Here is a 13,768-nt window from a genome sequence, read left to right as displayed (position 1 = left end):
TGAATTTGACTCTCTAACTGTTGTAACAAAACTTCAATATGGTTGATATGTCCGATTCCACATTCAGTTTTCAAGGACTGTTACATGATCTAATGGTAAATTGTTTAAAATTCTTACCGTGTGCATGTATATGTTCCATACAGTATTGGAACAGAAAAGACAATTATCATGGTATGGAGAAGTAAATGTTAAGTTGCTTAGTGTGAAACTCACTTAAATGCCACATGTACACATCACATTTAAAAACCAAAATGTTCCTGCTTAAGTTTTATTTTCTTACTATGGTATTCATAGTTTACATTCTAGAAAGAAAGATTCACTTCAAACATCTGTGATTGTCTTCATAGTTGTGAAGACTCTGAACTTTTCCAGACCCTAGAAGTAAGTCACTGAAGTAAGAATTGAAGGATGTGTGTGAAGTGGGGAAGGTGAAGAACATAGGATGGAATTCTTGGAACTCTTCCATCACCTACCAAAAGTACTATAAATTTCATTGAATCTGCTTGAGATTTAGCTTTACACATGAGAGAACCCCAAGTCATTGATGTAATGTGTAAAACTGTAAATCTCACAGTGACCTAAGGGCCTTAGATACCTATCTTTCATTAGTTTCACCTCCTAGACTGCACTTGTAAGTACGCATTCATAGAAAGAATAAGAACCCATTATCCCTAAAGAGAATACAGATGGCAAAGCCTTGGGATATTTTGGCTTTTTTGTTTATCTTTGCAGCATTTTGTTGGAATCTGGTAACACAGTAATGAAAAGTTCTTGGTTCAAATGCAAAATATAGCCATTATTTTATCAAAGAATTATAAAACACAGTATTATTTTCTGAAACTTTTTGGTTAAAATAACAAGATAATAGAATTAACTAGAATATGTAGATTTCAAAACGATCCATCAGTCTATGCAAATTGCTGTGTTAATAATGTATTTTTAATGCTAAGCACATTTGACAGCCATTTCATCTCTTTTTCTAAACTAGAGCTTGGCAACCTGCATTAATTCTTACACTTTACAGATGTAACATTCAATGCACATGCCATGTAGTGATGTGATCCGAATAAAGTAAAGCATGTCAAAGCAATGTGATTATTAGTAAACAAGTTTGTGGCTGGCTTGTTCAATACAGAAGAGAAAAATGAGAGGCAAAAGCCAGTACTGTTTTAGCATATCTTACATTTTCACTGGTCTGAATTTGCTTCAGATTATGGGAGTGTCATTCATAACTGGCACCAGGGGATTCAGAAGAGATAAATGGGCATAACATCAGAGTGGGTGAGATTAAAACCTGGTATGTTGGGTACAGTTCAGACAACTGTGGTAACTGTGTAGCTTAAACAGACCCAGAGCCCAAAGTTTCCTCATTTGACTTGCCATAAGTATCTGTAAATTAAAAAGAGAGAGAGGTACTATATCCTAATTATTTCTCTACCCCGTTAACAATAAAATGAGTATTGTTTCACACGCAATGTGTGCTTCTACATCATTATTTCTTCAGCAGGGATTTTCTATCCTTCCTTCAACAGGTTAAAAAACCAGGGTACGAAATACAAGAGTTGCTGCTAGACTGCAAGTGACCATACAGATATGTTTGATTATAGCTCTGCTGGACTAAAGGTCAAAGGAAAGTTTTAGAATACTTAAGAGACAATTATCTAAAGTTCAGACTTTTCCAAAGGAATAGAACTAGAAATTATACAGACTGTTATATAAAGTTCACATTTTTCAAAGGAAAAAGGTAGGAGGAAATGCTTATTCCATCACTTTCGTGTTAATTTGTCTCGGTTTTTTTATTCTGCCAAGAATTTATTTACTACAAGTTCTGCATCACAGTAGTATTAACATGATTATTCCCCTTTCCAAGCAATTTTAACATATGAGAATGATGTATTCTTATACATGATTAAATATTACTTTGCTCATGATTCAAAATTCCCAGCAGCACGTTTTAGTTCTGCAAAGGAATACATGACCTAGAAATGTGTTTAGTTTTTTAATTCATTAGTTGATTCAGCAGTTCAATTCTGGCATAAGCTATTATTATTTAGGCCAATTGGTAAAGAAAAAAAAAAAATCAAAGATACAAAATATGTGACATTTTCCAATTCTTCTCCTCATCAGTACATTTTGTCCCATGAAATACTTTTTTTCCTGTGTTCTTATTGATGTTTCAAGGGATTCCAGAAAGTCCAGGTCTCTAGAAAAATAAAAATTCATTCAGGTGTTTACTAATGTGTCATAGGAATGTTTTGTGAGTTGCCATTGTATATGTCAGTATGGCATATGACTACTATGGTACAGGATAGACAGTTTGATTAGTCAGCTGAATTTTTTTAGAACGAAAACTTTTTTCTTTTGAACCTGTTGTCTGCTATCAAATTTGATAGAGGTCATCAATCTACTTTTTTGAAGACATCACAAATTTTTGACATTCATGAAAAGCAGGTCAGTTTGAAATACCTGTGAATGCTTCAGTGCCCATATGGTTTGGCTATCATAAATGAGACAAAATATACTATAAAAATGGCCTCTTCTTATTTTCAGATTATTTTATAGGCCTTCTACTTGAATAGAACATTTATGCCTTTACCATACAGATTAGACAAAGGGTCATCTTTCTTGTAAACTGCTGTTGAACAGGATTTTGAGACACTCGGTCATCAAGGAAGATCTAGTACATGTGTAAAATATTACATATGATACATGTGTATATATATTAACATATATACATATAGGAGTTCTCACTAAAATGTATTCGGTGTGCATAAGTACATCCATGTTGAAAATACTAAGTTTAATCATGAAACAAAATCATTATACTAATGAACAAATAGATTGTTTTTTCATCTACTAATGATTGGCAAATTTATAACATGCAAACTCAAAATTGTTCCCTTTTAATCTGGTATTCCTTTAAAAAGTGTTACAGCCTAAGGCAGAAACAAAAAAAACCTGTCTTACATAAACATGTGTGTATCTCTCGAAGCATTTTAATTGCGTTCTTTTGGAAGCAAGAAACTGATGCTTCTAACTTGTACTTAAGCGTAGTCTGAAACATACAAATTGTTTTTTCAGCTCAGGGCCCGTCTATGAATAATGTTCTTTTACAAGGTGAACATTGATGATGGTATGCTTTGAGTTTTTGTGCTAGATCAGAAAGCAGGTCATGAATATACTTGCCCACTGCTTTTGTAATTATGAGAATAAAAAAAGATTTCAAAACAGTTGAGTTGACAGAGAGATATCACATGTGGGACTATGAATGGTGAATTGTTGGGGCTGCATTCCTTGGTCTTGTTTCTGCAGTGTGATACTACCAATCTAAATATCTGTTATTTGTAAATCCTTTTATAGAAAGGTATGTACTATTGAGAAAATATGCAAAAGAATAATAATTAAGATATGGCTTATAGCTCATGGAGTGTATATAGAGACTTTTTGAGAGACCTCCGTGTCTTCGGACAACTTTATTATTTCCCAGTCTCTAAAATGGGGACTGGAATCTTCCCTATATTCCACTATTTCTCTGTCATTAGGTTTGAATTTTGAAGAAAAACAAAAATACCAGTATTACTACAGATCTTCTGAAAATCTGTGTTTAACGTTGTAAGGTCTCCAGTACTGAATAGTAAGTATTACAGGAGGCGCGCACATGAATTAATAGTTATGCAAAGAGCTGAAATGCTATCTTAGCATTCTCTTCAATGTTCTCTTCTAGTGCGTTTGCAGATGACTGCTAAATATTCTATAGCTAACATTTCTTAGAATGTCATACGTTTTGTTTTTTCTGCCTGCACTTTGGTAGTTTCCACTGAAGCCTTGATGGTAATAACTTAATTACTCAGTTATTTCAAGTTTTTATGTGAGAATAGATGCCATTTATGAACTGAGAAAGGAAATGAATGAGCTGTCCTTGTCTTTTCATTATCAAAAAAAGCAGGGAGTATCACAGTAAGGATATTCTTGCTGCTCTTCTGCTTGTGCCAAAGGACTCTGTATTACAGAGAATCTGTTTTACACCAAAAAATGTACACAGAGATAGCTCTAATAAACATGAAGAAACATATATTTCTGTCATTCCAGTGTATCCAGCTGTAAAGTTTCCAATTAAAATTCTTTCTTCGCATAAGTAACATATCCAGCATCGATAACAATTTCTACTGCAAAGTCCTTAATACCATTAATGATTTGATCTTTCTGAGAACATTATAAAAGGGATAGAAAAAGAAAGACGGAAAGAGCTATGTAGGTGTAAGGTTACACAGCAGGGAAGTCCACTGATCTCAAAATATTAGAGACCGTGAGGGAATTAAAGAATTGCAATAATGTGTGCAGAGAAAATGACACTTGGCTGTAAACTGACCGCTTCTGTTTTTTACTTTTGTTCTGTCATTTTATTGTCTGACTTAAATTGCAACATGCATTCTTGTACAAAGTGGAAGATGAAGAAGTTGACTTTGCCTGCCTGCTAATTTCACATCGAGATTGATGTCGATGCCATTAAAGACAGCCATGTCCAGCAAATCCGAAAGTAGTTTTGTATTAAAATTATTACATTTACTTTTTCTCAAAATCTTTCATCCAAGAATCTCAAAAGAGATCAGGGGGTCTTAGGAACAGCTGGGAATCTGCAGGAAGCACTTGGCCCTGTGGTGAGCATGTCCTTGGTTGTGGTTATTCAAACTACTTTTGTCTAGAAATCACACTGGACATCTTGTAAAGACCTTCTGCATTGTCATTCTTTGTTCCAGCTGTGAGGGAGATATTCCCATAACAGTCTCTTTCACGGTTGTTTCGCAAATCTGCTTGTAAACTTCAGAAACTGAGAGTCATCTGGTGATCTAAATGACTGATTTGGTTTTATGTTTAAAAAAAGGTAAAAAGGAGCTCCAGATCTAAATTGTAGTTATGCATTCCTAGAGCTGTGTTACTCTGACCTTACACTGATGCAAAAATTTGTGATGAGTTAAGACAATTATTAAGATCACTCATCTTACACTATTCCTTAAGCCTGCAGGACAGAATATACCTCCTAGCCCATCCCGTGTGGTTGGTACATTATCAGTGAAATGGCATTTAATAGAACTCTGGCATTTCAATGAACTTCTTCAATCCCTTCCCCACATAGAAGGGTACAGAATTCAGGGAAGGTCATTTTGATTGAGAATGTCAAAGGACCTCCCGAATATACCTCACTGACTGGAGGCAAAGACTTAGTGTCTCTCTTTGCCTGTGGCGGGTTACCTCAGAGCTTTATTAACAGAGAGGGGTTCTTTTTTCTGCATGTAATTTTCCTTGTTTTTCTAAAAGTAACATGAGTAAATAAATAACCTGAACAGCGCTATAATGAAGGATCAGCGGGTTAATTGGAAAGATGAGTGGAAAGTGATTGTCCTCTCTCCTGCTGAGCACCTGCTGCCAAGTTAATTCATGCAGCAGTGCTGGAGGTTTCTCCTGGAGGAGATTCCTGCTGTTTTGTCAGCTACGGGTAAGGGGAATGTCCACAGAGAGGAGAAAGCAAATCAGATAAATTGAGTTTGTTGCTAATCAGCTGCTAGGATTTATTTTCAAGTTCTAGGAACCAACTAAAATGTCAGTTAAAGAGTCATTGTTCTTCACTCAAGAGTCACATCTCCAGCAACACCAAGGTATATTTATTTTAGGACATAGCAAAGAAGGGGAAGGAATTTGTTGCTAAACAAAATTCCCAAAGCAAAATTGAGTATTTGCCATCCATTGGCAAAACAATTTGGTCATTTCATTTTGCTTTTCCTATCGACTGCTTCTGATTGCCAGTTTCTTTCCGGGCACAACAAATTCAACTTTAGTCTAGCACAGCAGTTTTTAACAAAAAGAAAACCTCTGTAAAAAAAGAAAGGTTATTCTCTTCTCCTCTTGTCTTGCATCTCTTCTTACTAGTACTAACTATTCAGCCATTGCAACTTCTTTTACACTTAAATAGTTCAGCTAAATGCCCCAAATATCTTGCACAACTTTTACTTTATCTCATTTCTTTTGAACTTGAATTGATAACCATTACTTGTACCAAGTAGTTTCTTATACTCAGCATAGCTTCATTGATTGGCAGAAATGGGCACTTTATTTTCTCCATCCCTCCTCCTTCCTCTTGTTTTTTCTGCCCTCTTCTATTTGTCTCTTTATAGTACTCTTCTTTTTTTACTTTGTTTTACTCTCTGATTCTGGCTTATTAGAATTGTCTGAACCAGGCAGGGTAGCAGTGAGTGTGTCAGAAAGATGGAAGGGATCTGAAGCTGTCACCAACAAGAGCAGCTTCTTTTTTTCATTTCTTCCTGAAGCAGGGGCCTTACCTCTTTTGCATATCTGTAAAGGGCAGGGATGCCAGGGCTCAGCATATCAATCTTTTCCTCCAGCTTGGACAGAGAAGGGCTTATAGGAAGGAACAGGCTGTATCAGTACAGATTTCTAGAGCACAAGAAGTCACTGTGTAATATAACTGTAAAAGTCTCTGGAGTTCTGAATAAATGACTACAGATGTGACACTTCTGAGTGGGATTTGTCTAAGACAGAAAGAGCTGGAAATTGAACCCCACACCTTTTTTTCTCCTTTGAAAGGTTAAAGCAAAAGGATTAAGGATGCAACTTATGCTGAGATATTTTTAATTTTGCAGGAGAAAGTCAAACGGACAGATAAATTTATTTTTCAGTATTTGAAAATGGGGGGATGCGGAGGAGGAAAAGAATGCTATCAGAAAAAAAATGTATCTTTTACACATTACAATAGGTGTGGTAGTCACTCTTACTTTGGTAAAGCTATACACACCAATATTCAGGAAAACTTAGCTGTAATATTATTTTATTATTTTACTAACATAACATTTCCCTTTGTTCCTTGCAGTTCAGCTAGAGAGCAAGTATGACACTGGAAGTGGTTTAACTTGCACACGTGTGTTTAAATCTCTGACACATTCAACCAAGAAGGAGGAGTGCAGTTTTTGCTTAATTCTAAATGTGTGCTAATTGTTGACTGAAAACATACTTGACTTTTCCACTGCATCATAGTGGCACATATAACACTGGGTATCATCAAGGAGTTTGATTCTATTTGAGTTGTCAGAATTCTTAAGAGCTTATACCTGAAATTTATCTTCAGTAAACACATATGCTTCCTTTAATTTTAAAAAGGGCACAAGGAAGGACTAGACTATTTATTTAGCTCCAGGGTGCCATCGGTTTTGATGTGACTGTTTCCAACTTGAATAGATAAAAACTCAGGATTCCTGGAAAGAAAAATTGTTAGGAATCCTTTTTGTTCTGCAAAGGTATTATGACGTGACCATATTTATACTGCTTTATGAAGTAGTTAACTTTTAGGTTGATCTTTATGTGTTACATACTCTAAATGCTATGAAAAATGCTGAAATGATTACATAACCTGCAATATAAATTATAGGAAGAACCTCTCTAGGCTGCATAAGTGTGGTTGGTAGGTGATTCCACCATGGAAGGGATACAGTAAGACTGCAAAATCAAAGACCCTGAACTTCAGAAGGAGCCTACTTGAAGTTCAGTTTCTTTGTCACTGAATGGGAAATAAAGCCTTCTTTGTTCTTTTGTATGAGACAATTGCCCCATGTGCTTAAATATCAAATAATCTTTCTTCATCTTTTGTTTTATGGCAGTAATGAATTAACTGTAGGAGTTATCTACTGATTGATATCTTGATATAGGTTCAGGACATGATAAAGTTTAGTAATGTTTCATTCTGTAATCATTATATTCTGTAACTACCTTTATTCCTTATTAATATGCCTCCTTACTAAGAAGGACTTCAAGAATAAAAGACTTCATTTCAAATCTTTTTTTTTAATGTGAAAAATGTCTTTACAGTATTTGCTTCATGAATGTTTTCCCCTTCCTCCTTCTCTGCATCTTTCTCTGGCTTTTGTACTTCATGGACTGCCAGCTATTTGGAGCATACATGTGTCTTTTATGTTGGGGCAGTGATACATGCTGCACAAATACGATGGGCTGTCAGAAATGTGCCTGGTGATCACAGCTAGTACAAATTTAATATTTCTAAACTATTTCACATTTTCAAGTGAGTACCTGACCAGTACCAAGATCAAAGCAGATACAAAGCTTTCTTACAGTCGCTATATGTATATGCATACACATGTTGTCATGCACTTCAGGTACCTTTCTTTGGTTTAAACTCAAGAATTGTGTCTTTGTTGTATCTGTCATATGAACACTGCCTGTCTTCCAAGTCTTCTCTTCCTTATGCCTGCTACATAACTCTCAGTAATTTCTTTCCTTCCATGGAATGGCATTTAGTGATTGCATGTTCCCATTTTATAGCATAAAATATCAGGAGGCTTACTTTTGTTCATGATACTTAGGAAAATTAACTTTGGTAGCACAGGGGAAGAGAGGTTAATGAAAGGAGCTACAATCTCCTTCTCCCAAATATGATGTGCAGCTTTATTTTTAAATTGTCATTGGATTCCTCAGTAACACACACACACATTCCTCTTCTGTGTGCATTGGAATCTCTTTATTAATTTGTGGTGTTATTTTTGATGAAAGAACACAAAAACCAAATTAGTACAAGTCAACATGCACTCTGTTAGTATATAACTCATAATACTGAATTAAGTTTTTTTTATTATTCCACAGAGTAAAGCAGTCAAAAGCTAAAGTGAATATTTAAGTATGTAAATAAATCAAAGTGTTTTGCATATTTGACATGCTCACTAATCATGGTTTATACCTTAGCAGTCTGGCACATACAAGATCATTGGTATTTGATAGTAGTATGTTGTTAAATGACTAGAATCTCTAATTCTTACAACTATACACAATAGAATCTATATGATTACCCTAAGTAAAATCAACTTGTAATCATTTTGATGGTGAACTGAGAACTGAGTGACTGTGAGAGGTTTAACTGTGTAACTTTATGTCTGGGTAGTATGCCATGTAGTCAGATGCCTCTATACATTTCTAAAATTAAGTATCTGCATATGTGTGCAGAGGTAAGAATGTCCTAGACTCATTTCCTCTGGCTGCCTTCGTAGGAGATACATTCTGTTTTGGTTTGTTCTATTTTCATCATTGAGGCCCAATAAATGATTAGATCTCTGAAAATTAGGCCTACAACTTTTAATACATTCAGCTTTTCCTTTGTTTGTCTTATATTGCTCGTTAATAAAAAAGAAGAATCTTTTATAGCAGGGCAAAATATTGTGCAATTTGTGCTTATAATGCATGGAACATTTGTTTTAATTGATGAATGTGCTTTATTAAGTTTGGGTTACGTTAACATTTCATTTCTCTCTTTGTTGTACTGGTTGAATTTTTATGACCGTGTGACTTGAAAAACAGTGATGGGTCATGACGGGAAGACATCTATAGGGATGTATGCAGAGAAGAAAGTGAGGGATTGCCATTATGATCATACCACATGACACAAGAAAATGCGTATGTTGCACTCGTTCATTTGGGGCATGGGCAGCCAGACAGAAAGGGGACGGATTTCTGTGTCATATGCTGCTGGTATAATGAGTATAATAAAGTGCATATGTGTTTGTATGGAGGTTTTCTGAACGCATTAAGAAAAAGCTGTGGGTTTAGCAGTTATTCTATGTGGTGAAACAATGCAAATTTTCCCTTTTTTAGATAATACTCTCAGCATATTGGCAAAGCATAGTGGATTCAGCCGACAGAAGCAAGAAGTATATCTACTGCCAATCATAATAAGCGACAGTGGGAATCCTCCCATGAGCAGCACTAGTACTCTCACTATTCGAGTCTGTGGTTGCAGCAGTGATGGCATTGTCCAGTCCTGTAACGTTGAAGCATACGTACTTCCCATTGGACTCAGCATGGGAGCCCTAATTGCAATATTAGCTTGCATCATTTTGCTGCTAGGTATGTATTCATTTCACAGCCTGGTGTTCAAAATTTTTCTGATTCCTGGGTGGCTGTAAGTAAGCAAAGAAGTCACGCAGAAGGACATACAATCTAATACAATGTAATGTCCAGCAGCACTGAGAGACCTGTCAGGACTGCATCCCTACTGTACTAAGAACTGAACAAAAGCACATAAAGCAAAGTCCCAATCTACACAAGTTACATAATAAACAGGTATGGAATATGAAACTGAAAATCAAATCAGGTATGTTAAGGAGCAAGGTGGACACAGTACGTACTGCACATGATGGAAAATGGATTTATTGTATCTTCTAAGACTTGTACGAGTTTATTCTGGATTGTAATGGCATAAGAGACGTTACAGTTTTACAAGATAAGAAGCACTGTATGTTTTAATAAAACACACGATTTCTATACGACATCAAGCAAGTGAGGGAGAGAACAGTGAAGGAAGAGGCCTATTTCTGCACTTTGCAGCTTCACTTTGTAACTGAGATTTACATCAGTAACTGAGATTTCATCATTAAGCTGCAAAAACAACAGTGTAACCAATTTAGAGCTTTTTATGCATCTGTCCATGATTCTGAAATTGACGTATATAAGCTCTTTCTTTCTCCCTTACTGTCTCATTCTCTTTTCAGTTTTATAGTGTGAGTCTGTTGCAATACGTAAAAAAAGACACCAATTTCCTTCTGCCATCAGGACTATGTTTTCAGAAAAACACCCTCTAATTTTGGAAAACTCCATCCATAATGTAGATAGTTATAGATTATGTTCAGTAAATGATGATAGCTTGACTTAACCAAGGTTTGTAACTTTTCCAAAGGGAAAAGTTGTTGTCTAAATTCAAGGCTCAGAAATGGAAGCATGTGAAATCTTATTGCTTATATAAAGTTGAGCTTCAGATGTAAATATGAGCTGATAACAGAAAACTAGAGGACTAACCAGAGCTTCTGATCAAATTTTCATCACTTGAATGGGGTTGAAGTTATAGGTCTTCCAGCTTTTCACTACCCTTATTACTCTTATTTTCACAAAAAGCAACCTATCGCCTTCCACAACTGCGCTTAACATGTAGTGCTTTGACTGGAAATTTTTTACCTAATCAGCCTGTGATGCTTTCTTTGCAGTCATCGTGGTGCTGTTTGTAACATTAAGAAGACATAAGAACGAGCCTCTAATCATCAAAGATGATGAAGATGTGAGGGAAAATATTATTCGCTATGATGATGAAGGAGGTGGAGAAGAAGATACAGAAGCTTTTGACATTGCAACTTTGCAAAATCCGGATGGAATTAATGGATTTTTGCCCCGTAAGGATATTAAGCCTGATCTTCAATTTATGCCCAGGCAGGGTCTTGCACCTGTTCCTAATGGTGTTGATGTTGATGAATTTATTAATGTAAGGCTTCATGAAGCTGATAATGATCCCACGGCTCCACCATATGACTCTATCCAGATTTACGGCTATGAAGGAAGAGGGTCAGCAGCTGGTTCCCTTAGTTCATTGGAGTCCTCTACGTCAGACTCAGATCAGAATTTTGACTACCTCAGTGAATGGGGTCCTCGCTTTAAAAGACTTGGAGAACTTTACTCAGTTGGAGAAAGTGACAAAGAAACTTGACAGTGGATTACAAACTTTTTCACTGTTGACTTAATGATCATGTAATATTCTAGGGCCACTGCTGTTAGTTAAAACCAATGTGGCTTTTTGTTTTAGAGGCAAGTTTAGCGCCAGTCATCTATAAAATCAACTACATTGTAATGTTGAACCAAAAAAAAAAAAGTATATGTTAGGAGGTTAAGTCTTGTGGAGTGTGAAGTAAAGTATGTGGAGTGTCTAGAAGTCTTTGGATCTTTGATATTCACTTGACCACTCTGAAGATGGAGATTTGGATCTTTGATTATCTTCAGTGAATTGAAAAGAACAAATAGAAATTGGTGCTTTCTTAGAAAATGGACTTGCAGGGATTTTGCTGTTGAACAGTAGCTCCTGCCAGTATGTGTAAAGTTAATGGTTTGTTTCTGCATTGCCAACAAAGATCCCGCCACAGAAATGTTAAAAGCAATATCTTGGTCTTCTTAGCAATGCTGAATAGATATAGCATTGTAAATTCCTACTGGCTTCTACTGTGCAGTGACCATACATTGTACATACAGTAATTGTTGGCCACGTAACCACAGACTGAATATCATCTTTAAATATTGTGTCAAGCCTTAAAATATTCACATGTTCTTAATCCATTCCAGTGATGGATAATAAATCCTACTAATGTGCAGAGATTCAGAGGCAGGGCTACAAAACCTTGCTTTACAAAAGGATCTTTTTCTAGAAGAAGGATTAATCCTGTGCTTCGTCTTCTGAAAGGAAAGAAAAAACTGTGAAGGGGGATGGACTTACATATATGAAAGAATTGCTGATTTTATTGCTAAAGATCGAATTTATTTGTTTAATCTTTGAAATAAATATTTTATTGATGTCCATTACTGCTTTTATTTATTAAGACTGATAATCTATAGAGTGAGATTATGAAGAAAACTAAATTATATCCGTTAGATTTTTTTTCTATATATAATGAATGTTTAATACATGTACATTTTGAAAAGAAAAATGACAAATTGTTGCAGGTTAAAACAGTAACCTATCCATTTGCAGTAGCTGAATTTTAAGAGAATGCTGGCAGGCATAAAAGTTTCCCAGAGAAAACTTTTGACAGTTTTATATCTTCTTCATAAATCTCATACCTGGTGTTTTTAATACAAGCACAAACAACTGGAAGTAAACTGGTTCATGTGAATATTTAAACTATAGACTTTTAGAAATCCACACATAACACAGTACAGTAAAAAACATGCTTATAGTTCTCCACTGTATTAGAGCAGGAACCAGTGTGTACATAATTTTACTGCTTATGTTACTAGCATTTCTTTTCTATAATATTCATAGTGATGCACCAGGGCTCTTGCACACAGAGAAAGAACAACACTAGAAGCTGCAAGCATACTCAGTTTGTAATGCAAACTTGCCATTTAGAAGTAGCAAATGTATAATAAAACTACGTATTACATGCAAATCATTTTAATTTTCTACTTTGTTTTGAAGCTATATTATTGTTTGTTTATTTACTCCATGTATTGTATTCAGAGAAACTTCTGTATTGTTTCCTACTTTGTGAAATATATTTTTATAAATACTTTTCTTGTTATTGCTTTTCTTTAAGTTTTACATGTACGCTGCAGAAAGGGATCTGCCTGAATAACTTCACAGTGTGTTAAGGAATGTAGTTCCTTCAAAATCATTTATTTATTAGTTGAATACAGTAAAAATAAAAAAGGATAATATTTGAAGCAATTTTTGACAGTGTTTGCAGAATTAGATATGCAGCAGCCTGTGACCACAGGGTTATGCGTGTCTAATTCACTGTGCCATGCTGAAAAATAACCTCACACATTTTTTGTTAAAGTATTGCTAGTAAAAACAATCCCCTCTTTTTAAGCTCCTCAGTAATGTTTGTTCTGCAAACAAAAATGTCTTAATGCATCACTCCCAATTCTGCCTGTATTTCAAAATGGAACCATTTACTTTTCTTTAGCTGTTACATGGCTGGTTTTAATGACTAATTTGCGGACAGCTAATACGGTGACACCACTTCTATATGTATTATAAAGATTTTATAGAAATTAATGAAGTATCCAATTCATTTAAGTTACATGACATTAAAAAAAAATCCTCTGAATAACTTTATCTAGCAATTTTGGTAATACTATAAACTAAACAGTGAAGGCATCTAAAGACAGAAAAGAAGCAGTCATCAAGATTTCAATGAAATCAAACATATTTATGTAA

The 13,768-nt window shown here is 35.2% G+C and overlaps 1 protein-coding gene across 1 annotated transcript in view; it reads left to right on the top strand.

Annotated features, from left to right (window-relative positions):
- The window catches only part of CDH8 (cadherin 8), a 153,909-nt gene extending 140,794 nt beyond the window's left edge, over positions 1-13,115 (top strand). The window contains exons 12-13 of the mRNA XM_076349088.1: positions 9,667-9,918; positions 11,052-13,115. Coding sequence (XP_076205203.1) covers positions 9,667-9,918; positions 11,052-11,545 — 746 coding nt within the window. The 3' untranslated portion in view covers positions 11,546-13,115. The remainder of the gene's footprint in view (positions 1-9,666; positions 9,919-11,051) is intronic.
- The last annotated feature ends 653 nt before the right edge of the window (positions 13,116-13,768 follow it).

Source organism: Aptenodytes patagonicus, chromosome 11 (genome assembly GCF_965638725.1).
Source record: "Aptenodytes patagonicus chromosome 11, bAptPat1.pri.cur, whole genome shotgun sequence".
NCBI classification, from domain to species: Eukaryota; Metazoa; Chordata; class Aves; order Sphenisciformes; family Spheniscidae; genus Aptenodytes; species Aptenodytes patagonicus.
Note: the sequence above shows the minus strand (reverse complement) of the source record. Positions and strands in the feature narration are given on the sequence as shown.